General features: G+C 42.5%; 1 protein-coding gene across 4 annotated transcripts; it reads left to right on the top strand.

The window, feature by feature from the left end:
• The first annotated feature begins 712 nt into the window (after positions 1-712).
• LOC308132096 (rho guanine nucleotide exchange factor 28-like) lies at positions 713-24,031 on the top strand. Of its 4 annotated transcripts, none has more exons than XM_080499058.1 (30): positions 713-915; positions 5,416-5,537; positions 5,635-6,017; positions 6,796-6,970; positions 7,519-7,630; positions 8,686-8,728; positions 9,695-9,784; positions 10,381-10,504; positions 11,312-11,456; positions 11,703-11,758; positions 13,937-13,991; positions 14,977-15,109; positions 15,590-15,720; positions 15,820-15,960; positions 16,689-16,939; positions 17,022-17,147; positions 17,467-17,584; positions 17,881-18,135; positions 18,223-18,299; positions 18,396-18,574; positions 18,715-18,812; positions 18,982-19,179; positions 19,771-19,902; positions 20,019-20,152; positions 20,241-20,288; positions 21,177-21,281; positions 21,432-21,596; positions 22,050-22,301; positions 22,409-22,796; positions 22,894-24,031. In XM_080499058.1, exons 1-30 carry the CDS (start codon positions 831-833, stop codon positions 23,082-23,084), a joined length of 4,512 nt encoding a protein of 1,503 aa, XP_080355184.1. In that variant the 5' UTR covers positions 713-830; the 3' UTR covers positions 23,085-24,031. The 4 variants fall into 4 exon arrangements, with proteins under 4 accessions (XP_080355184.1, XP_080355183.1, XP_080355182.1 ...); XM_080499057.1 differs by having other exon boundaries at positions 13,934-13,991; positions 22,897-24,031; XM_080499056.1 differs by having other exon boundaries at positions 714-915; positions 13,934-13,991.
• Positions 24,032-24,460: the final 429 nt, after the last annotated feature.

Here is a 24,460-nt window from a genome sequence, read left to right as displayed (position 1 = left end):
GCTGACCTGGCAATCTACCCCCCCCCCCCCCCCCCCCCCTCCTCCTCACCCCCCTGCTTGGCTTTGACATGCTAAAATATAGAGAAAGAGAGAATGGTGAGAAGGACTCTCTTCACATGTGGCACTGGGCGCGTTCAAGCCGCATTGCTCGCAGGCTTGAAGTGTGTGGAGTGTGCAGCTCTGCAGCCTGTATCTCACAATCATGAACCCGCGAGGTTAATGATTTCCCCCGTGTCTGAGACTCACCTCCGCTACGCCGTCTGCCTCCATGTTTGTCTTCGCTGCAGGTTCTGAAGTCACTCCTATATTTGACTTTGTCTCCCTCCGTTTCTCTCCCTCCTTCACTCACTCTTTCCGGCCGTCAGGACCCTCCTCCCCCCTTTGCTCCTGTCAGCATGTGTTGATCTCTCTTCCACTCACTGGGCCCTGTGTGTGTTGTGAGTGACGCAGGGAGACATCGAAAGACTTATAGACTGAAAGAGTTGGCGCAGATTTGAGATGAGCAGGAAACGGCGGTAGTTAGAGGAAGAACTCCCAAAAAGAAAAAAAAAGAGGAGAGGAAAAGGACAGGGTCCAGTCCAGTTGATTCAGAGTTGTGGCAGGGGGAGGGGGAGGATTTTAGGGGGAGGGGTAGTTTGGGGAGACAGAGGGGAACATGCTGGCTCACTGCTGAAGTGTCAGAGTGTCTGCAGCGGGTCTCTGGAAGAAGTGCTGCTGCCAGTCCGCAGTCTGTTCAGCCATGTGGGAATGGATGTAATCTGAGGCGCCGTTCACCCATTTATCAAACACCTTCAGCTGTTTGGGGGGATTTTCTCGAACACCGAAGAATCATGGATTCTGACTCAGACTCTCCTTTCAACTACTCCTGGCCTTCGTTTCCCAAGATGAGGATGCGGAGAAAGACGGGGAAAAAAGGTAAAGTAGCAAAAGAAAAAAAAGAACTTTTTTGTGTTTCTTTCACGTCAACACCCACAGTTGCGTGAGTTACCACAAATATTGAAGACAGATATTCCTTTAAAAATGAGCTTGACACACGTGCAGTCTGCAGCATTTGACAGACACGACATCCATTTGGTCTAATTTAGAAGAGAAAACCGTTGGCTTAACAAACGACCATATGGCTCCTCTGTGTTAGAGATGGCAAATGTGAGACTGAACTGCAAAGCTGCCCTCTTGGCAGACATGTTTCACCATTCACTGGTGGAACAATAAAGTTAAAATTAGACTTTTCCCATTACACACTCTTACTCACAGGCCTCCACTGCAGCAGTGAGATAACTACATGTTTGTCAGTGATGTAACCTGATATGTGACAGTACCTTGGGGAATGTCAGATGTCCACTCCAAGGCTGATTGAGTGGTTTGGTGGGGGACTTTTGACATCTTCAGCCCAGACTACTCTGTGCATGAGTGAACCCCCACTGAGGAGCCATGCCCTCACGTGACTGCTGGTGTGTAATGCTAAAGGGAAACTTGATATGCAGCTCATAGTGGCATTGAGTGTGCGACTGAAGTGGAAATTCAGTGGTTTTATGTGAAACTGTACCAAGTATAAATGAATACTGACACTTAAACCTGGCGTACCTATTTTTTGCTCCATTGTGAGTCGTGGGAGAGCTGAAGAGGATGCTAAAAATAGTGCAAAAATAAACCAGGGTGGTTAAACTGCTCCTTGGATGTCTGCAAATGCTGGTGTGCTTGTTGGGAGAAGAGGGTGAAGAACAGAAAGAGAGACACCAGGGAAGATTATATTACTGTCATGGCTGTGTCATGGCTCCACTCCAGTGGTTTTCTCCTCATCTTTCATTATAAACCCCTGGCAAGGTGATCCATGTTATTGCTCCTTAATTGTGATTGACATTGGTGTATTTAATATCTGCTCTCCTCTGCTGAGGTGCTCAGACATACTCACCATGCATGTCTGGAGCTGCCCATATGAACCTTGAATGGACATTTTTAGAAATTGCCTCCTGAGTGCAACGATGCACCTGCAAAGTGAAATGTGATTTCAGGTGTGTGTGTGTGCGACCGCAAGTTTATGTCTCAACTCTCAGAATTGATTGTTGCTCACTTTGGTTTCAGCTCTGCCTGGATCTGTGTGGCAGAGTGACGCTTTAAAATGTAAACACAATGGGAATGTGATGCTTGGATCAGGATGTTTTACCACAGGTGTCATAACTCAGAGCGGGTTTGTGGATTTTGGTGGACAATTGCTTTAATGATTTAAACGGCCCAAGCACTAAAGCTGAATAATTGCATTCCCCTTGTATAAAATAACACCCTCTGATTTTATTTTTGTATCCATGGCTTGTTATTTTAGTTTCGACATCATTTCTTGCAGTGACCGTTGTGTAGTACGGTTTTGAGAAAGCAGCTTACATCATAAAAGAAGGGAGCCGGTAAGCTCTTCACCCTTATAATAAACAGGCCGAGGTGTTTATACAGTTAATAATTATGACCATGTTTTTATCTTTAACTTGCTGTTATGTTCTACAGTCTCTGAAGAGAGAGGAGAGTTTGAGAAAGAGCCCTTGTAATAGCCCTGCCTCCCCCCCTCTCTTCTCCATCGCTGTCCTCAATCTCTCTCTCTCTCTCTCTCTCTCTCTCTCTCTACCCCCCCGAGGGGTGTGCATGGGTTGAAGGGTCACTTTCTGTGTTTAACTACCCTGGTCTGGAAACCTGGCACTGACTGCTGTCTTTGTCTGAGTCTCTGCAGTCTCTCTTTCCCTCTGTAGTGACTCCAAGCACTGCTACTGTATAGGGTTGGCTCTCACTCGGGGACACACTATGAATATCACACCACTCCAAATATACCTTAAGAGAGCAAAAAAAGTCCTGTATAAATAGCCCCCCTACACACACACACACACTGCTCCGCATTTCTTGAAACTTGTGTTTCAGGTGGCAACCTGTGGAAAGTGCTCCCTGTGTGATGAAGCCTGCTCCTCTGGCAGAAAGATGGATTTTGTACTGCTCTCACTTCTTAGTAATATGAACTCCCTGCTTCTCTGCTATTCCCTCAGTTAACTAATGTTAAACACAGATCACACTGCCCGACAGTAATGTTCACTGAAGTGGCGTTTATGGATCAGAGACGTGTGAATGATTGAGCCATGGCGGCCAGCTGTGGCTTTGGACCTGGCCCAGAACCTGAACCATTAGAGCTGTCTGTCAAAGGTCTGAAGTGGCTGCCTATGAAATGATACCTGCGCTCCAACAGCAGATCAACCCACATCATGGAACTGACCCCTTCTGTGGATTTGATGTTTTACTACAACTAATCCCGTGATACATGGTCGAAGGTCTAACGTGATTCTGTGCAGGTATTTGGGATTTAAATGCAGGTTCATATACGGTATATTGTTTTCATTTGAATCTAAGAGCATCCAGATGTTTTCCATCAACAGAAGTTGTAACATTGTGTCATTTTCTCTTTGAAAGACTACTTAAAACTTTTCAGATATATGATTGATGTGGTCTTTCTGTGTCCTTTCATCATTGGACTTGAGTTAATTCGTTTATATTTGATGTGGATGTAACGGGAATCATCTGGTGTCCTCATCAGTGTCTGAATCCCTGTTGCCTCTCAGATTTATTGGTCTTACCGCCTACAGGAAGCAGAGCCAATTGTTGGTCTGATTTATTTTCTGTTGCAAATGCTGGACGTCTCTTCTGCTCTGTGGTGCTGGCAGCCTGGAAGCGATGGATAAACTATGGATTTGTTTAGAAAAAGAGCTGTTGAGTCTCGTTTTGATGACTGCTTAAGGGCTTGAGGTCAAACTAGTGATGCCAAAGATGTGTTTTTCTCTTGCTGGCACAGCTTGGCCAACATAAGGTGAAACGGTCCCAAAAAGCACAATAATATAAAGTGAGCTAAGACAAGTTCTGAAAAATATATTTCCCCCTGTGAATGGCAAGCTCATAAAAAGCCGCATTTCCACAAAATGCATTCATAAAGTTTGAACCACTGAGTTTATCTACAGTGTATTTCTGCATATTCATGAGCTCGCTGGAGTTTCAAGGATTAGTTGATGGATTTATGGATGGCTGGTATGTTCCTCATGATTTAGATACTAAGAATGTTTTGTTTTTGTTTTTGCAAGAAATGTTCAGATGTTTACAAGCTCAATTCTTGGACATGGTCAGTTTCTCAAAATTAAAAGTAAAGAGTGATTTGTGGATGTGTTTCTCTGATTCTCACTGTGCTGATAGCTCAGCGAATGTGCCACAACAATTCACCTCCATGCACTCTATCAAGACATTCCTTATAGAGATAAATCTGTTACTTTGAAAATGAACTTGTGTATTAGAAACAAGTAATTATTCGACTTCATAGAGGAATGACTAGTAACTGTATTCAACTAATGTTCCCATTTTAGCAAATGACACTGTTTAAAACCACAGGTACCTAACCAGAGTCCGAAAACAATAGTTTTCATGTGTTTCAAAGTTCATACACTGTAAACAGCTGTTAACCTTGATGTGAATCTCGTGTCACAGTTGGAACTTCCCCAATTATGTATGAAGTAGAAGTGATACTGTTTCGATTTCACTGATTTTACTGAAGGTTTCATTAATTATAATTTTAGAATTATTATATAGTTTTTGCTTTGTGCGTGACAAACTGTTATTAAGAAAATAACAGTAATAAGTGTGGTGTGACTCGTAATGTTAGGCTCCTTTGTTTGCATGCAAGGCTTATTTTCTAGCTTGAAATGCCTTCTAAGAACATTTGTTGTGGAGGGGGTGTGCTTAATGCAGGGCAGCATCCCAGAGGGAGCTGCATGTGTTTTGAGAGCAGGAGTGTTTTCCCCTGTTTAACTGCAAAACCAGGCGACCGCTCACAGTGACTCCACTGTGTCCGACGGGCTGCTCTCAATGCTACTGTGTGCTCACCGGGAGTTATTTCCACTGAACTGCTGTATCGAAGGCAGGGTGGGAAAGAAACATACCCACAGAAGTCCACTCACAGCTCCATGCACAGCCATTCACGTGTGTCTGCAAAGGGCCACTCCTAACACACTCGCACACACACACACACACACACACACACACACACACACACACACACACACACACACACACACACACACACACACACACACACACACACACACACACGCACACACACTTACGCATTCACATGTGCACACGTGCACAGTACACACATGCACAGTACACACACACTGCTCCCTCACCCAGAGACTCCTGGTCTTGAACAATGACATGCAACTTGCCCAGGATGTGTATGTCACTTCCTGTGTTTGTGAGGAGTTATTTGGTGTTGCTCTGGAAACCAAATGCAATATTGAAAAATCCCCCCCCCCCTCTCTTTTCTACTCTCTCTCTCTCTCTCTCTCTCTCTCTCTCTCTCTCTCTCTCGCTCTCTCTCTGCTGCTTCTTCACTCTCTGTAGAGAAAACTCAGTCCATAAGGGAGAACCAGGCCTCATCCCCAACTCTGGCTGCGGCTGCCCGGCTCTCAGCGTTGATACACGGCAAAGACCAAGTGTACGCCAACGCCATGCTTGTGGACCAGGTGAGTCCAGTTAAAGTGCCTGTTTTGTTTCTCATGATTACATCAACTAATCAGATGAATGGTTATTTTCCATTTCCTTTTGACGTTTGTGTTCCAGGTGGACGAAGCTGACATTAAATACAGATCTCCAGGGGAAGAAGAAGTCAGCCCCACGTCCCATATTGGCAGCCCTTGTTGGGATTCCTTCTCCATGACTCCACCGTATTCGGGGAGCTGCCCCCAGAACCGGCACCCATCCTCACCCCATAACGAGCAGAGGGGAATCCAAGACACCAGCCCGGAGAACGACAGGGAGCCATCGCCTCGGATCTCTCCCCCCTCTACCTTCGCCTCCTCCCCGTATTTTCCTTCCTCTCCCCTGGCTTCTGCCTTACGGTTGTTCGAAGGAGCGCAGAGGCGTCAAGCGGAGACGTGCTCACCAGTCTCTCCGGTTTTAAATCATAGAGGGTTCAGCTTGACGGAGGCGAGCCAGGGCCTGAGGTAGGACACTGCTATGCTTGATTCTTCTTAATTGTAAGAGCCCTACAGTCGGTTGAGTCTTACATGTTTTCGTGAGAAAAAAACCCCCCAAAAAACAAGTATGTTGTATAACTTCTTGTACTTATTGATATAATAAAATCATTGCAGCTGAATATGAAACATTTGCACAGTAAAATAACAAACAAATAAAGCCATGTGTGCTGTGACCTACTTATTTAAGTACAATTTGTCCTTTGCTAATCTATACCAATGTACTTAGATGTAACCTCTTGTGAAACCCAGCAAAATTCTGGCCTTTTCAGTGATTGTAGTCAGCGAAGGTTCGGAAAGTGACAGGAAGCTTGAATACAATTGAGCTGTTTATGTGTTCCATGTTCTACATTCCTTCCAGTTTCCTCAGTCATGCAGGAAACAACAGAATTGATCAAAAGCTACATGGTGTTCATATTTGTCCATGGAGGCCATTTGCCATTATCTAATCTAAATAATTAGGTCTATCATGATCCATTATGTTGTCATCCACCATCTTCTTGAACCTTTGACAGGATAGAGACATAATTATCCTCAGATGTGATTTTCATGATTTAAGTGGGAACTAATCTGAATAATATCTCTGTGGTTTTGTAATTTTCTCAACAGAAGCCTAAACATTGTATTTTTTTTAGACTTTTATTCAACATGAGGGTGCATGGGATGCCAAGATTTTTGACTTTGATTAATCAAGTCTACCAGTTTGTTTCCAATGGAAATATGTGTGTCTGTGTGTGTGAACAAATAGCCCGAGTCTGGAGTGTGACAGTGGAGAAGAGGACATACTGGGACATTCCTACCCCTGCGCCTCTCTGAAGCAGAACTCCATATTCCTCTCCAGCTCCGGAGAAGAAAGGGACTCTTTTGATGCTTCACCCGATTTCAATCGCACAAACTCAGACAGCACGCACAAGTCCACCAAGGTATACCCTCATCTCCATGTGTGCAGAATTATCTAGCCTCCTGGCTCACCAGCATCTCTTCTTCAACTCTAAATCAAAGCAGTGTGTACAACTATTTTTCTCTTCAGGCAGGGAATTTACAAAGCTTTTAGTTGTTTCTCTTTTTGTTTTCATTTCAGACTATTCGCATAATAGTACAACTGCAGCAAACAAAGTCACCTGTGTCTATTTTCAACCCTGTTTTCATTCCATTCAAACAATGCCCTCCTGTCTATACTGCACTCACACATTTAATTAGCAAATTGCCTGCAGGATTTGTTCTGAAAACATTACTTTCACATTGAAATACCAAAAAGCAAATACACCTAGCAATGCAAAATAGGATATTATAATGGCCTCAGCTTGCCACACAGACAGTCATCAGCAGATAAGCCCGCACTGTCAACAGTTCGATAACGTGAACAAAAGGTCAAGTGCTCGTGGCTCCATTGGCCATGTTACCCTCCAATATTCCTGTTGACTGAACTTGTGAACCTCTGCTTACTGCTCTGCTGATCTGTTCCGCCAAGAACCCAGAAGAACCTGACGTCCGTCTGCGCTCCTACTCCTACTCCTCTCCTAAAGCCAAGCCGTCACGGCCGCTGCTAAACCGAGACGCAACTATCACTGATCTGGCAGAAGGTGAGTGAACTTTAACCTCTGTGCTCTGTAGCCTCTTCATTCCCAGGGACCATCTGAACGGACAAATGTGCCACATGTCTTTACTGGGGCTGGGGGAGGGGGTGCACACCAGACAGGTGTCATAAATCAGCCGAAACTCTATAAAGTACACATGTGTTTACCGTCAGCGCTGCTTTGAAACAGCAACGCACACAGTGGTGTTTGGGAGTAGGTTGAAGGTGTGTGGCATTAAGGCCATGCTTTATTCCATGTAGATGGCGCGTTCAGCAGCAGCGGTCGTTCTCTACTTCAGGCTTTATCCCTTTCTAAGTCCCTCTCTCGTCTCAACCATGTTAGTAAGTACAAGAGAAGCTAAAGTGAGACACTGCTGGTTGGTTGCTGAAGGCATTTAGTTCGGTATTATCACTCCTTGTGGTAAGCTATTGGGCAAACTGGTGGTGATCAAGACCTGCACAGTTTAAGGCTTATCTTCAAAGGATTTGTTATATTTCTACATGACTTAAAAGAAATAATTATTCATAAAATGTCCACAAATAGCATTCACTATTGTGGAATGTTTGCAAGACCTTGTTGCCCAAATTGTGCAGCTCTGTATCTGTGGTAAAGTTTTATTCCTGGTGGTGAGCGTGACGTTTACATTCCGCACAAACTATTGCCTCAGTCAGAATTAATGGGGATCAAGTAATTAAAAGCAGGCTTTTCCTCTTTAAAACTTGCTCAACTTCTCCAAATCATCTGAAAAGCTCGCTTCTAACTAAAATATCTTTCACTTTTGGGTACATGGGTACAATTTCATTCATGTTTTTGATTTTTTCTTTTCCACCTTTGCTGTCTTGATTTTTTTTTTCTTTTAGCATAACTTGCCGCATTGGTTTTTCTCTGTAGCTTTGTTTGCGAGACCTTTTCATAGACCTCTGTATTCCAAATCAATTCTAATTGGGGATGATGGTTTTGAAATCTGTCAGCTGATTTACTTGGAATGCATAATATTATCTCTAGATTAGCATGTACTTTTGACTTACTCACTTGTTTGTCCTCATTGCTCCACGTTTCAGAGCAGAGAGCGTTCAGCCTGACTGAGACGGCCAGAGAAAAGAGGTAAAACCAGTGTGTCATTCCATGGGCTTAGTCAAGACCCGACCCATCTGTGCAGGATCCTGCCGAGGCGTTGCTCCATATTTACCCATAGCTGTTGACCAGTGGTCAGATTGGTTTTGATGGGGCCTCCATGCGTATGTTTGTGTGTGTGTGTGTGTGTGTGTGTGTGTATGTATGTGTTTATGTCTCTCTCGTGCGAGGCCTGTGGTTAGGGTCTGAGTGAGCAGGATGTGACATACTTCCTGTTGCGTGGATGGATCCAGAATCAGTCTCTGATTGCAAACCTCAAAATAACCCTGAGTGTAACAACTAAACTAAGGGTTTTGTTGGATGTTAGACCTCAAAAACATCTTGCTAATTTCCGGACCACATCAATGTTACTGAATTTGTAGCATGCACATATGGTAGTATTCATCCTGCATATACACTTAAACAATTGTTCTTAGTTAACAGTGCGTCTCATAATTCTAACATGTAACGCAACTTTGCTCATCTTCATTCCGCTTCATAAATGTCGCGAGCCATGTTCATTTTATGGCTGATTTTATTTCACTGCTTCACAACCCCATCATGTGCTAATTCATTTTTTTCCCCTCTAATAGCTATGCTAACAGAAGAAATAACAATAGAGCAATAATGTTAATATATCACGTTTTATTTTGTATTAAAACTACAATAAATCATGTTAATGCACAATATTGACATCAGTCTGATCAGACTCTCAACTATTTGTTAATTTGCGATGTCAGTTTTGATCCTTTAACAATATGTGACATTGCCTGTGCCTTAAGCAATCATATGTTTTATGTTCTACTAAAAACCGTATGTAGCAACTTACACATCTTATTCACACACATAGTTTGTAGCGTTTAATCAAATGTTCTGCAAACATTGCCATTGACATTTTGACTTGCCGTATGAGCAGAGACACAACAACCCGGTCTGAGGTGTTTTATATCCGTGCAGGGTTTTGGGTTTCCGTAAGCGGGCCCAGTCAGCAGAGGAGGACAGCAGCGCATCACTCCAACACCTCACCCTCACAGAGTTCCTCAAAGAGTATGTTTTCATCAAAGCAGCCTCACAGCCATGCATGTGTGGCTTAGCTCGTTCTAACCCTGTCGTTAAAAAAAAAACAAAAAACATTCCCCTTCTCATTTATTAACCACATGAATTCTTTGCAGCTGCATCTGGTGATGTAGGAACCTGTCCATTAAATTAACACTCTTTATTCAGGTTGCTGCAGAGGCTTTATGTGTTTCTGCATGTTTCTCCTTTGTACTGCCTGTCTGTTGCCTTTCACCTAGAATGTGTGTCATAGCATAAGTTACTGTAAATAGTTGACACATTATTAATTGCATTTTACCAAGGTCATACTATAAATAGCATCCTCTAGAGACCATAGAGACTTACAAGCATGCCAAGCATGTTGTTAAGAGTAATAATCTGTAGACCAGGGGTCCTGGAAGTCTGTCTGGACATTCTTTCATTCCAGCATGACACCAGAGCAGCTGGTATCCAATGCTTTCTCCTCTTCTAAAACTAAAATAAAGACAAATTCATTAAAGGGTGTGCATGTTGGCTATGATACTGCAGTCTTACACCAGCCAAAGTCATAAAAGCCGTTTCTGACTAATATTTTCTCTCTGGCACAGGATCGAGGATGAGGAGTGGGATAAATACATAATCCCATCTAAGGTCGAGTCAGAGAAGTACAAAGTGAGCCGAACTTTCAGCTTCCTCAAAAGCAGGATGTCAAGCACTCGCAGCAAGACCAAGGTGAGACGCCACAGTGGATTTTCCTCCAGTGGAAAACATGCTGGCAGTGGTTTCCCCTGCATGTTTTCTCAGACACGATTGAAGATCTCCACAGTTAACTTTTCTAATAAAAGAAAAAGTCCAAGTTGGAAGGCTTCCCAAACTAGTGCAGTAAAAGGTTTACCACCACCCCCCAGACAAGCCAGGTCAGAATTCCTGTACTGGAGGGGCCATTGTTTGAGCGCTGTGCCTTTATTTGGCAAGGCAGACAATTCTCTCTCTTCAGGTCTTAGCAACAGGACACAGTGAAAATATTCTCTTACATAACACGTAGATCACCCCTCCGCACAGCACGAGGAACCAAAACACATTCCGTAGTATACGCTTCATCTCATGACCACGTGTACGTTTTTTTTTAAATGTATGAACACACACAAAATGCACACCAGCCATTAAAAAACAAACACACACTCTTCTACTTCCTTGCAACATTTGATAAGAAAATAAACACTGTGCTATCGCACGCTTACACTGAAGGATCCCTGTAATGCTCACCCCCCCCCTTAAGGATAGAGCACCATAACAGCAGCCGTCCCCGCGGACCTTAACAAAGTAAACAGAGAAGCTCACGCAGAGGCCCCTTCATCTCAACTAACTTCACTTTAACAGGTGTGTTTAAGAAAAAGATAGCCTGCTCAGTCCCTCTCAGTGTCCGCGGCTCGTATTCATGTAATTTCTGCTCCAGTGGTTTATACAGCATTGTGGCATCAACCACAGGCAAGTCAAGCTAAATGAGTAAATTAGAAATATTTATGACTGACATCACAGGTCAAGGGGAAGGAGACGAAGGATGGAAAGGAGAAGTCAGGAGCTGCTAATGGACACCAGTTTGTTCCTGTGTCTCCATGTGGCCCAGCACTCTGTGTGGCCTGTGAGAAGTCTGTTTCTGGGAAGGAGCTGTTGCAGTGCTCCAGTAAGTATTACACTGTCAATGCTGTTGTTTTTTGACATCCCGCAGTGGCGGCACTGTTTAGGGTGTGTTTAGGTTTCGTTGCACGTGCTGCCTTGATGTTCTGTTTTGAAGGAAGACCTAAAGTTGATCCTGTTCGTCAGGAGCAGTGCAGTCAGTAATGAGAATAGTGCAGCCAGAGATGTGATTATTCTGCTTTTTATTGTTTGGCGTGAAATTAAGTTGAATTTTGTCCATCCTTGTTTGCAGACTGTTTCCAGAATGTCCATAAAAACTGCAGAGAATCTGTTGCTGTTTGTGGAAAGGTAACTGTAACTGTTTTGTATCTCATTTAAGCTCTAATTTAGGGAGAACAAAAAAAAAATGCATCAAAATGATTAAACCTGAGGGTTGATGAAACATGGGCTTGAACACAGAGTGCCACCCTAGGCCTTAGTCTTTTACACAGCACATACTTTGTTTCACACAAAGTAGTTGTGGTTGAATATTAGGCTTTGTCATGTTTTTCACATTATAATATATTATTGCTAACAGGTGTCCATAGGAAAAAAAAAAGCCCCGCAAGTCTTCTCCGGCAAGTTAAACGCTTTACTTATCTTTTTTTCCCCCATCTGATAAAACTGTTTGGTTTACACTAAAGCCTATTACCAACAGTCAAAATTACTTCTCAAAATCAGTTTTAATGAAATCTTTAGTATTTTAACTCTCCAATAAAAATAATTATCATGGTTTCGTCTCAAACGCTAAAAGGATCCTGTGGGGAAATGGCATCCCTCCCCCCGATCCCCAGATTATTTCTGCCGCTGCACCAGAGAGCTGAAGTTGTCTGCTGACCTCAAACGAGGCCTGCTCTGCAGTTTACAAGCCACTGGTGTGAACAAAAGTTTCATCTTTTATTACAAACAATAGGCAAGGCAAGGGGAATGTATCAATATTTCATCATTCAGACACAAGGCAATTCACAGTGCTTTAGAAAAGGTTTATAAAGAAATAAAAGAAATACTTTACAGCAAGCAATTAAGAATCATAATCTCAAGGGATTCTGAGTATTATATCCTTTACAACCTCTCTCACGGCCTCATCCTTTTCATTGGGTCAACTTTACTTTGTACTTTTGGTATTTGATGTCCCAAATCACCTACAAATATAATGTCCTCTCGTCAGAGAACCCCATGCATCACTAATTACATCAGTTCCATTGAGGGTTTTATTGTTGCGACGTTTAGTGAATGAAAAGTCACTGAGGGGCAACGTCTTCCGTGAAAACCTGCACGTTACTCTGTCAGTTGAAATCAAACTCATATTTACACATGCAGATTCATTACTTGTCATAGATAGCACTGTTTGTACTGTATAAACAAGCCTGTTTGCTTGTTCTTCTGTATCATAAAAGAGGTGGTAACACACTTATGGAGACATTGTTACACAGCGCTAATGGGAAGAAAAAAACTTGCTGGCTCCCTTTAAGTACCAAACGGACATTTTCTGATCTGGGCATGTGTGCATGTGCAGAAAACACACAGGTGATAGAGGCTCTGCACTTTTCTAAAACAAATATTTGTAACTCAAAATTATTATAACTTCTCGTCCATCTGACTCACAAAGGTTTTTGTTCCTTGTTCCTGCTTGAGTGTTTGTGAGGAAATTCATTATGTAGTAGATTTCATTACGAAACATGTCAGACATTTAGATTTATATTTACTTTTACAAAGAATCAACTGCATAAACAATGGTTGCATTTTTCAGTGAAGTTTGTTTTGCTTCAACTACCAGAAGTGCATTACCAAATCTCAATACTTTGTTCTTAGACACATTATGAAGTTTTAGCACGTACAAAATATAGAATAGCTTTAAAATAATATGAGAATTTCATGTTAAATGTAGTTCCAAGTTTTGTTCAGTATTGTGTTGTTTTGTTTTGTTTTTATTCTTTATGTAGTGAAGTTAATTGATTCAATTTTACAACAAATATAAAACTTGTCATTGATCTATTGGTTGTCTAGCCCAAGTGTGACATTCCCTAAATCTCCCTGTGTCATCTGTAATACTGAGCTTTGCAGTCCAATAAAGGCAAAATGCCAGAAATAAGATAAGTCAGTCATTTATGGAGGCAAGTGGAAAGGACGTTTGTAACGCAGGAAGAGTAAATTCCAACACTTGGTGACAAAGGAACTCCGGGAATGTGTTGGACATCACAAACCGGTGATGCATAACCACAATATCTGAGGGCAGCTGCTCTCGCTGTACTTTTGTGTGTGTGTGTGTGTGTGTGTGTGTGTGTGTGTGTGTGTGTGTGTGTGTGTGTGTGTGTGTGTGTGTGCGTGTGCGTGTGTGTGCGTGTGCGCGTGCGCGTGTGCACGTGTGCGCGCGTGCAAGACAGAGAGAGGCCAACATCAAAACTTTATTTTCAGCGTAAACACAAGGATATGCAGCTGTTGATGTTAATATAATTGTCTTTTTTATTCCTTTTTTTGCCCCAGAAGCCGCAGGAGAGGAATGCAGTGCTGATGAAAAGCAAGACCTTGTCTCTCCCACAGAGTGAGTGACCACCAGTAATGTCCTCCCTTGGTTTTTAATTCATTTAGCTTTCACCTGTCCTCCCTTGTTTGTGCAGTAGTGAATTAAGTAAGGCATTGGTCCCCACCTCCTCTCCCTCCCCTCGAGTTCTAATCCTGTTAGGGGGGAAAAAGTTACATTTTAATCTGACTCAGTGGGAGATCTGGCCTAGATTGTTGTTATGTGCATGTTTGTGCATGTGCAAAAAGGTTGCATGTCTTTCACAGGGCCTTTCTGTGTAGATTTTGCATGTTCTTCCTGTGTGTGTGTGTGTGTGTGTGTGTGTGTGTGTGTGTGTGTGTGTGTGTGTGTGTGTGTGTTTTCTCAAGATGCTTTGATACTTCAATTAACTGCCTTTACATATCACAGTTTTGACAGTTTTAGACTATGTATAGAAACTTTCAAAATATAAATATAAAAAAGCATTTATTTAGCATTAGACACATTCCCTTAGCTTCCCGTGGATCCCAACAGCTTTTAACAAGAGAAATAGGTAAGTTAGTTATTGCACATTTAAAAAAAAAAAAACAACAACTCTGTAGCCATACAATAAGAATCAAAGCGGTAAAATGTTTTATGTAGCCATTAAAAACACATCAATTCTCTTGGTCAATGACAGACAGGATTTGGTACATTTTTCAGCCCACATAATTTTAAAAAGGAAATCGTCAGGCTTTCAAAGGTATAATATTTATTGAAGAGAAGCAGTGTTACAACAAACAATAATCTACAAACAAATTTTTTTCCCTATTCTTTGTATGTACGGTAGTTAATACTAATAGGCTACATACTCAGTTCAACAATGAAAGATTAAAGCTTCAGACATCCTCCTCTAGTTATAGTCGGTGACTTCATGGATGTAAACAAGGCATGTAGAAGCTAAACAATACCTCGAGGTATTTATTTACAGAACATAAAAAACCCTCAATGTGCAGCTGATTCCTCTTCCCGCTGTTTTTCCCTTCAGACTGCACGAAGGATAACTATCCAGCCTCCATTTTCCCTTCATCATCGTCCGCTTCACTTCCAACAATGACCAGGGAGAAAAGAGAAACTGTGGCCACTCTCACCAAGAGCCTCACCATCTCTATAGACACCAGGTAGGGCAGCAGTGTGACAGACATCATGGTAACGCTTCCATTTTGTACTTTGATTACAGCAGTCGCTACAAAACGAGAATATGAATATATATATATATATACATATATATATATATATTCATCTTTAGACTGATGTTGTATTTTTTGTGAGTTTTCTCAACAGATGTAAATTCTGTGGTTGTAACTGATAAAATGTTAGGTGAGACAATTTTCCAGAAGGTGTTATATCGGAACTGATTTAATGCATCTGGTCTCATGTGAGCTTTTGTATCCATGAACTCTGAGGCACAACTGGATCTAGAATACTGAACAAAAAGAACAGCCAAATATGACTTCATCTTCCAAAAACTACAATCTGTTTCAAAATACCTAAATGAATAAAACATAATGCTTCTAGGCACGGGGCCACACGCAAAAGCACTTTTTTCTTTCTAAAAATCATCGTCCTGTTTACCTCTGGCCTTCTTTGTTCCTCCACAGGCGGCTGAGTGACGCAGCAGGGGTGGACGCTGAGTCTGGCGTCACATCTTGTGCGAACAGCTCGATGTCTGACGAAGGGACACCGGTCACACTGACACCACCCTCCACTGACCTGCCAGTCACCACACAGGGTGAGGAAAAAAGACTGGATTCAGGATTTATTCCACTCCTGAGATGATTTTTTTTTATCATCACAATTATGACGTTGGTCATTATTTTTCTTATTACAGATACCGTTGATGCTCCTCTACTCAGCGACTTGTCAGCTGACCTGTTGGGGCTTGAAGCGGAGTCGTGGAGTCTTGTTGTCAGTCCAGAGTTTTGCAGGCAACACGACAGACACACCATCAAGCGACAGGATGTGATTTACGGTGAGCTCACCCTTCTCTCTAGAAAAGATTGCAGAGAGAGTCAAGCGGTGATGGACGCACCCACGCAGACATATTTTTAACCACAGACTCTCAAAATAAAGAAAAATTCCATTTCTGAGGTCTTCTGTAATGTGTCAATTCAGTTTTGACAACCTAAATGTTTCAGGAAACCATAACTGGTTAAGCATCACTGTTTTAATGTCGCCTACATTAAGTCACTTTCCACCAACACCACGTGGGAATACTTGGTTTGAATTTTGCCTTCAGAACTGCCTTCTTCCTCACATTCACACCCATGTGCAGTCAAAACACACGTCATGTTCAAAAACACTTTTTTTTAGACGTTTCGAGCGTCTTCAGCTTTCTGAATTAAGTGAACTGTATTACTGCAGGAATGGGCATGGTCAAGGGAGTAAGCAGCGACCTGCTTGAGTTTTGTCGACTGCGTCCACAAATCTTTTGCAAGATTAAACTGCCTGCTCACATCAGACATATTTTTACATTTTGCCCATGACTTACCTTGCATTTCTGTCGTGGCCGATCTTAGACTTAAATTCTTTAAAAGGCTAGAGAACATTGTCCAATGCTAAGCTTATTTTCTTTCTATGATTCTGAAACTGAGTGAAACTGTTGACTAATTAAGTTTGTCTTCCTGTAGAAACAATTGTGTTTTTCTATCGAGTATTTCAATGGCGACACTCGTCTTTGGCTCTTTCTCCACCTTGTAGAGCTGATGCAGACTGAGCTGCACCACATCCAGACCCTCACCGTCATGTCGGAGGTGTTCAGGAGAGGCATGCTGGAGGAGCTGCAGCTCGATTGTGAATGTGTGGCTCGGATTTTCCCGTGCTTGGACCCCCTGCTGCTCTTCCACAGGAATCTGTTCAGAGCGCTAAACGATCGCCGGCAAGCTGCGACCCAAACTGAGAACTTCCAAAATTACCTCATCTATCAGATTGGAGACATACTGCTTCAACAGGTTGGTGATCAGTAAATCACAAATGCAGGTCGAGACATGCTGGCAATCAGTCTTATCTTGGGGCGTCCCCTTTTGCTCTCAGTTCTCAGATGAAAGTGCTGAGAAGATGAAGCAGGTGTACGGTGAGTTTTGCAGTCACCACATGGAGGCTGTGAATGTTTTCAAGGAGCTGCAGCAACAAAACAAGAAGCTCCAAATCTTTGTCAAAGTAAGCTCCTTTTCTTAGAATCTTTTTTTTGTTTTGTTTTTTTTTAGATTATTTGAGCAGCTGTCATCTGAGGCTTCAATGTTCTCCCTGTGTAGGTTTTTATTGGGTTCTTTGGTTTGATCCTGAAGTCAACAGGCATTTGAAATGAACTGCTGACTCTAAATTTCACATACTTGTAAATATAGGTGTATTATGTCATGTGTCCTTTTGTGCTGGACTACTGGCCTGTACGCTGCCTTCACCCATAGTAAATTGGGATCAGCTTATAAAACAGTGTAAACATTTTTTTTGAAAGCTGAATTTTGTATTTTGTTCACAGCAACAGAGCAATAACTCTCTTGTGAAACGGCGAGAGGTCCCAGAATTCATCCTGCTGGTCACTCAGCGCATCACCAAGTACCCTGTGCTGCTTGAGAGGATTTTACAGTACACTCAAGGTAAATCTGTTGTACTGTGTCCAAATCAAAATGACAAATCTATACAAACCTGTTTCATATGATCTCAAAGCAATGTCACAACGGACTCAGCAAAGGCTATTCATTTTATTGTTGCATACTAGTATAATACAAACAATGCACTACGCTTGTAAGCAATTAATAGTGGGTGTTTATGTAATGTGTTTTCTGTGCCACGTGCCCTGTGTGTCAGTCTCATAAATAAATCTGTGTAGTACTTTGTGATCTATTTTAATGACCTCTCTGGCCAGACGCTAACCTGCTCTCTGTTCCTGCAGAAGGAAGTCAGGAACACTTGGACCTGTCGAGTGCTTTGGCTCAGATTCGAGACATCATTGCCGCGGTGGATCTGACTGTCAGTAGGCATGAGAAGTGTCAGGAGCTGCAGGAAGTGCTGGCTCGACTGGAAAACAAGAGCTTTGCCAAGTTAAAGAATGGAAAAGTGTTTCGGAAACAGGACATGCACAGCAAACACAGAGATCTGCAGTATAAAGGACTGGTTTACTGGAAGACTGCAACAGGACGTCTGAAAGGTGTGCATATGATCCATGTGACCATCTCTCAATGGTTTTATTTTCTGTTTCCCGACAAACCAAATTCCATGTGTATTTACTTCTCAGATACTTTGGCTCTTCTGCTCACGGATGTTCTGGTTTTCCTTCAAGAGAAAGACCAGCGTTTCGTCTTTGCTGCCGTGGTGAGCGTTAGCCCAAAACAATGTTTTGAAAGCACACACATGTTACTTTTGTCTTTCTCCATTCCTTAACCCATGTTTACTGGCTGCCTCCTTCAGGACCAGAAGCCTCCCGTAATTCCTCTCCAGAAGCTCATTGTTCGGGAAGTAGCAAATGAGGAGAGAGGAATGTTTCTCATCTCCGCCTCCTCGGTGGGGCCCGAGATGTATGAAGTTCACACCACCACCAGAGAGGAGAGGAACACGTGGATGAGGCACATCCGACAGGCTGTGGAGAGGTACTTCATGTCCGAGCACATGTGGGTCAGGCTAAGACCACAGTGTCTGTCATGCTTCGGGACTAGGGGTCTGTCTGTGCCTGTTTAATGTGTGTCACTGCTGTGTCGGTCATTATCTAACCTACTGGTCGATATGGCAGTTGTCCAGAGGAAGAGGATGAGGAGGAACGAAGTGCTGAGACAGAGGAAGCGAGGCAAGCAGCCGAAGTGAAAGTTCAGAAAATGACAAAGTTCCAAGGTAAGAAAGAACCTAACATGACCCTGGTGGCGAGAACTGCTTTTTTTTTTTTTTTTTTTTTTTAATGTCCTTAAAAATGCTGATTTCATGTAATTATTTAGCGAAAAACTCAATCATTCTGTAATGATAAACAACTAAAAATTTGAATGTTGCTGCTTGTTTTGTGCAGAGACACTGTTGGGTCAGGACCAGCGGATCTGTAACAGCCTGGAGGAGAAGCTGCAGCTTTATGCAGAGCTCACTGAACTAACGCTACACTCGCCAGAAACTGTACCACACCGTCATCTGCTGGTACAGCCAGGACAGTACACAGATTGTGAAACCCCTCGACAGGCCTCCTCTTTACTCACAGCAGCACTCAGAGAAGGTGACGGAGGAATTATGTGGCCGGATGTTGTAATTGACCGCAGATAATCATGACTTACACTTTATGTATATAAGGAAAATATGGAAATTGACTGGAAAAAAATATAGATTTCTGTGATGACGAACAAGTAAAAAAACAAACAAAAAAACAATAACCACAGAATCCCTACAATCCCCAAGTGGGAAGAAAGAATTAAAGAAATGTATATGCTACTAAGAAATGCAAGAAATACTGGTAAAATCGAAGGGGGTCACAACATTGTTTATATAATCTCTTCAAGGGTCATCATGGACACCAAGGATCTACAGTTGTTTACATTGAAGTGGATCCAATCATGATATCTTGAGCACATCTGTCAGGCGCACAATATCGCCAAGAAAATGAAGTGCAGACATTACAATGTCAATTAATTTCAAATACTGATACCGGTGAACTAACCCTAATTTTAAACCGTTAGAGTAATGTCAAAGCAGAGATTGAGCATATCATATTGTAGAACACAATTTGATTTTGAATTAATTGCAATGGTTTTTCTGTTTGTTATTGTTATTGTAAGCATAGTGTTTTGATCAGTGTTTGTTGTATTTGCAGCTGAGAACTTAATCACCATTCTTCAGACTCGTGACGGCGTCAATGCACAAAGTCAGAACTCTCCTGTGCGAGGACCAGAGTGCTTCAGCTACAACAGCCATGGCAGCAGCATTCAGGAGTCTCCCTCCGAACGTGAGTCTCAGATAAACTCTACGCCTCTCTGGCTGTAAGTTTACTTTGCAGCCCACATACAAACTAAGTTCACTAATAAATTCCCCCCCCCTCCCCCCCTGCTTCCGACATACCAGCGGATTACCTGAGCACGCTCAGTATGAGCTCCACCTCTCTGGGGTCTGACAGCGAGTTAACAGGATTGGACAGTGCGCTGTGGAGCTCCGCGGTCGAGCTGAGAAAAGGAGACACCAAAGGCACTCTGTTGAAGGTTCAACCACTTTAATTCCCCATGTGCAACATTTGTTAACGTTAATGTCCATGTTCCAGTTCGACTGCTATAACTGATTGTTCCACAGGTGGTAGAGAGCGTCCACAGCCTCACCCAGCTGCTCTACAGTCTGCAGGTGAGAATGTCTCGGCTAGAATAGCAAGTTAATACCGTGACTGAAAGATCTTAAATAGTGGCGAGATTGCATGTTAGCTGATTTTGGCACGATTATGTACAAAATATAAACAAATCATGGCGTAATAACATTTAGATTAATTACTATAGTTTATTCAATCTGATTTTAATCAAGAATGGCCTTCAGATTACACAAATACACACAAACAGAAAAAAAATCAGTCAAGCACTTTATTCAGATTATACGTCAGGGAAGTCACAAGAATCAAGAAACATTTATTTATGTATTTATTTATTTATTTATTTTTTACAAATATCTGCAATAACCAGTACTTACCACTAATTGTTTTAGTTATATGTTTTGTTACCTTGAAGAACTGTGAAGCAGGCCCCTCTAGGGGGTGCCAGAGAGCTTCGGGGAGTCCTGGACAAGTCTGTCAAGAAGTTACCCAGCAAGATGTTTCCCATTAATTTCGGGGGGAAAAACCCTGATAGAAAGAAACAATTGTCGGTGGTGAAGCTATGGTTTATTGTATTTAAACACACATTTTGATTTGTGACTGTGCTGATAGTGGAATCAAATTAATTAAACCACAAGTCTATCAGGAGAAGCATCCTATATTTATAAGGGTATTCAAATTGCAAACCTTTAATCAGAACAAGAAGTTATTCAAATTATCAATAGACCTCCACCCCCGGCTCATCATCCCTCCACCTTTCAAGGCCCTGCTTCAAATTGTTGGGATTTATCCAAATCTAACAAATGTGAAACCTTTGGTGTTGTTGAGGTAAATTTGAAAGAGAAAAAAAAAAAAAGGAAAATCCCAATAAATATTATAATCATGCTTATGATACAATAAGTGATCTGAATGATTCTTCCTGTTTGCAGGCAGCAGTGACACTTCAGGACAGCTGCTATGAAGTCCAAAAACTCCTTCTCCAAGACGGAGAAAAGCCCCAGCTCCGAACCCTGCCCTCCTTGCAAAGCAGCCTGGTATCAGCCATCATGTTTTCATATCAAAATATACGTGTATTGCTTAGATCACAGTCACTGAACTAGTATTTTGAGGAAGTATAACTATAATTCAGATGTACATCTTTGGAATAATAACACAACGTTTTGGGGGATTTACTTGTTATGCAGGAGCCAGAGAAGCAGAGGAGTGCTGAAAAGAAGAAGGAAGAAACTGAAAAAAGGGGGATTGAGAGGAAAAGGGAAGAAGTGGATGAGGTGCAGAAACTCCACGTGAAGCTGAAACAACAGCAGCAGCGGTGGGACAAAGAGTGTGTGGCCCGAGAGAGACAACAGGTGAGCCTCATGCCGACACTCTGTTAGTTTGTTCATGTGTGACGATAAAATAAATCTCTATCGTCCCTTTCTGTTTCCACATTGTGACTGTTGTATCATCCCATACTTTCATCGTGACATACCGAAGTATCACAAAGAGAACTTCACTGGCTTTAAGTTTTTGAAGATGTTCTTCATGTCTTTTTTGAAGGTTTTATTTGTAGTGAATTGAGGAAGCTTTAAAATAAGGCATAAAATGTCTTTTAGAGCTTTGAGCAAGTCCGATTGCATATCCCATATAATTCCCCAAGTCTGAGAAATACCATGAATGTGTAGACTGAAATTGTCAGACATCTTGCAATTTGCAATCCTTCAGCTTTTTATATAAACATAAATGGAGGCCAGTGTGTTTTGAGCACACAAAGTCAGAGTGAGTTTGGTTTTCTGATCAGCGTGAGTTCTGTATGTGCACAGAGTGAACAGGAGAGTGTGCTGGAGCAGCGAGAGCAGCAGTGCCTCCTGGAGGCCGAGCGGCTGCGCTGCCAGCGTGAAGAGCTGGAGGCCCAGCTGCTGGAGTATCAGCAGAACCTGGACAGGCTGAGGGAAGGCCAGAGGAGTGTGGAGAGAGAGAAGGAAAAGATCGAAGCCCAACAGAGGCTGCTGCAGAGCTGGAGGCACAGCCGCCAGAGCAGCCTGCCTGTCACCATACCGATGGATGGATACAAGGTAAGTGAAGACGGGGGAGGTTTAGTCAAAGTGGCAGTATCACAAAGAGGGAGTCAGATGGAGAAATCAAAATGCTGCTAAAATAAATCATGGCCTTCTTTTCAAAGTTCCAGGTGTCTACCCACAGCCGCTCAGGCAGCCTGGACGGTAACTGCTCAGTGTACGAGAATGAGGCGGCCCTGCTCGCCTCCCTCCATCAGAACCACCTTCACCAACCCGCCGGCAACAACCAGAACCAGCACCTGCTCTCTGTGCCAAGAAAAAACCACGATGGTGCCCTGCATGGCTCCACCTACAGCACTGACCTTGGTGGCCTTAGTGCCAGCCTCTACAATAGCCTCAACACCCTCCTGAGCCAGGCGCACAGCAAACAGCCTCTGGATGCTGTAACATACCCAAATTACACCAACAACCATGGCTGCTCACAGCCCCTGAGTGACTTCAGCCACACGTTCAGCAGCAAAGTCCCCACAGAGCCACAGAAGACCAATAATAGTAAGAACTATAAGGTTCTATAAGGTCCATCCTCCAGTTCCCCCGAAACTTTAATCCGATCTTCCCTTTGACACTCTTCTGGTCTCGTTTTTTCCAGCAGACTTCAGCCCGGCGCTGCAGAGACAATCTCCCGGTCCCTGGAGGTCAGAGGTCACGGGTCACGAACTTTATGAAGGAGACTACTCAACGTCTCCCTCTCTTACCCCCCTCCTCCCCCCGCAGGCCTACCTCTCTCTGGAAGGACAGAACAGGGAGGATGGAGGCGAGGAGAACATTGTTTACCTCTGAAGGTCATGAGAATCTGCCTACAGCAGGATGGATGATGGCTCAGTTGGTTGCAGGTTCTATTCCTCTTCTCCCCCCCTGTCCACATGTTGAAGTGTCCTTGAACAAGACACTGAATCCCAACACGCTCCCAATGGATGGATTGAGTGCCTTGCATGGCAGCAGCCTCCATTGGTGTGTGAATGAATTCAATTGAATAGTGTTTTACAAGTTAAATCCATTTACCGTAACAAACCAGTTGCTTGTCTTGTATGTGTTTATCTATGTATTTAATCCATCCATGCCTGATGGATTTAAATTCATTTTATACACGCAGGAGTAAAAAGAGATTGTTAAAATGAGATTATCAACTTATGGACTTTACCTTTATCAACATATGTGGTGTAGTTTTATCATTGTGGATGATCATACCATTGTGCCTTTTGTATATATATGAAGAAAAAAAACAACCTGAACTGTAAATCAGCTTTTTTTTACTTGGAATATGTGCATTGGTGTGATTTATTAACTTGCACTTCTTTGATGGCTGAGGTACCTTTGTGTTAAAAACACTTTGACCTAAAGTACCAGGAAATTGTGACTCATCCACCGTTCCCAGGAGCACTTAACAGATAAGGAAATTCTATGAGTAGCCATTGAAGCCCTTCAACAAACTATGTACAGAGTGCTATTATTTCCTCAACATGATCTGTGAGCATATTTATAAGGGATTGTTCCAAACATAGAAATATACTGACATCATTGTATACATTTTGAATATATGTATAGTCTAATGCAAGGGCTACCGATGCAGAGAAGATCTTTTATTGCTTTCTTTACTGTTCTCACTTAAGTGCCAAAAATCTTGCTATCTGATACTGTAATTGGTTTCTGTAAAGAGTGGGTTGTATTTTTTTCCTTATTGCCTTCCCTGATAATTTATTGCATATAAAGCGCTTCATGCACTGTCAGTATGCATAATTGTTTTTATTCATGTCACTTCTATAGTTGTAACTGTGATGTGCCCTATGGATACTGTGTATATAAAAAAAAAAGATTGTGCAAACCTCAGTGTACTGAGCTTGTGTAAATTTTGCCGTCGGTGGTATATTTTTACACCTCATCAGTTTTTATTTAGCATGACGCAATCCTCTGACAGTGGACACGCTGCTGTTCACTTCACTGCAAGGCTCTCAACTTTGTGCACACTGGCGTTACACTTTCGCGTTTACTCAAATCCTCCCCTGGCAAAATGACGGGTTTCAGATTAACTTTCATGAACCTGATGTGGTTCTATCTGATTTTTCATGTGGAACCAAGTGACTGCTGCATTAACAATGGTAAGTTACATTTATCTTAATTCTCTCGGGTCATGTCGAAGCAGCCTCCATGTGTAATTT

Source organism: Blennius ocellaris (genome assembly GCF_963422515.1).
Source record: "Blennius ocellaris genome assembly, chromosome: 7".
Taxonomy (NCBI): Eukaryota; Metazoa; Chordata; class Actinopteri; order Blenniiformes; family Blenniidae; genus Blennius; species Blennius ocellaris.
The sequence above is the reverse complement of the archived record's forward strand: the minus strand, read 5'-3'. Positions and strand labels throughout refer to the sequence as shown.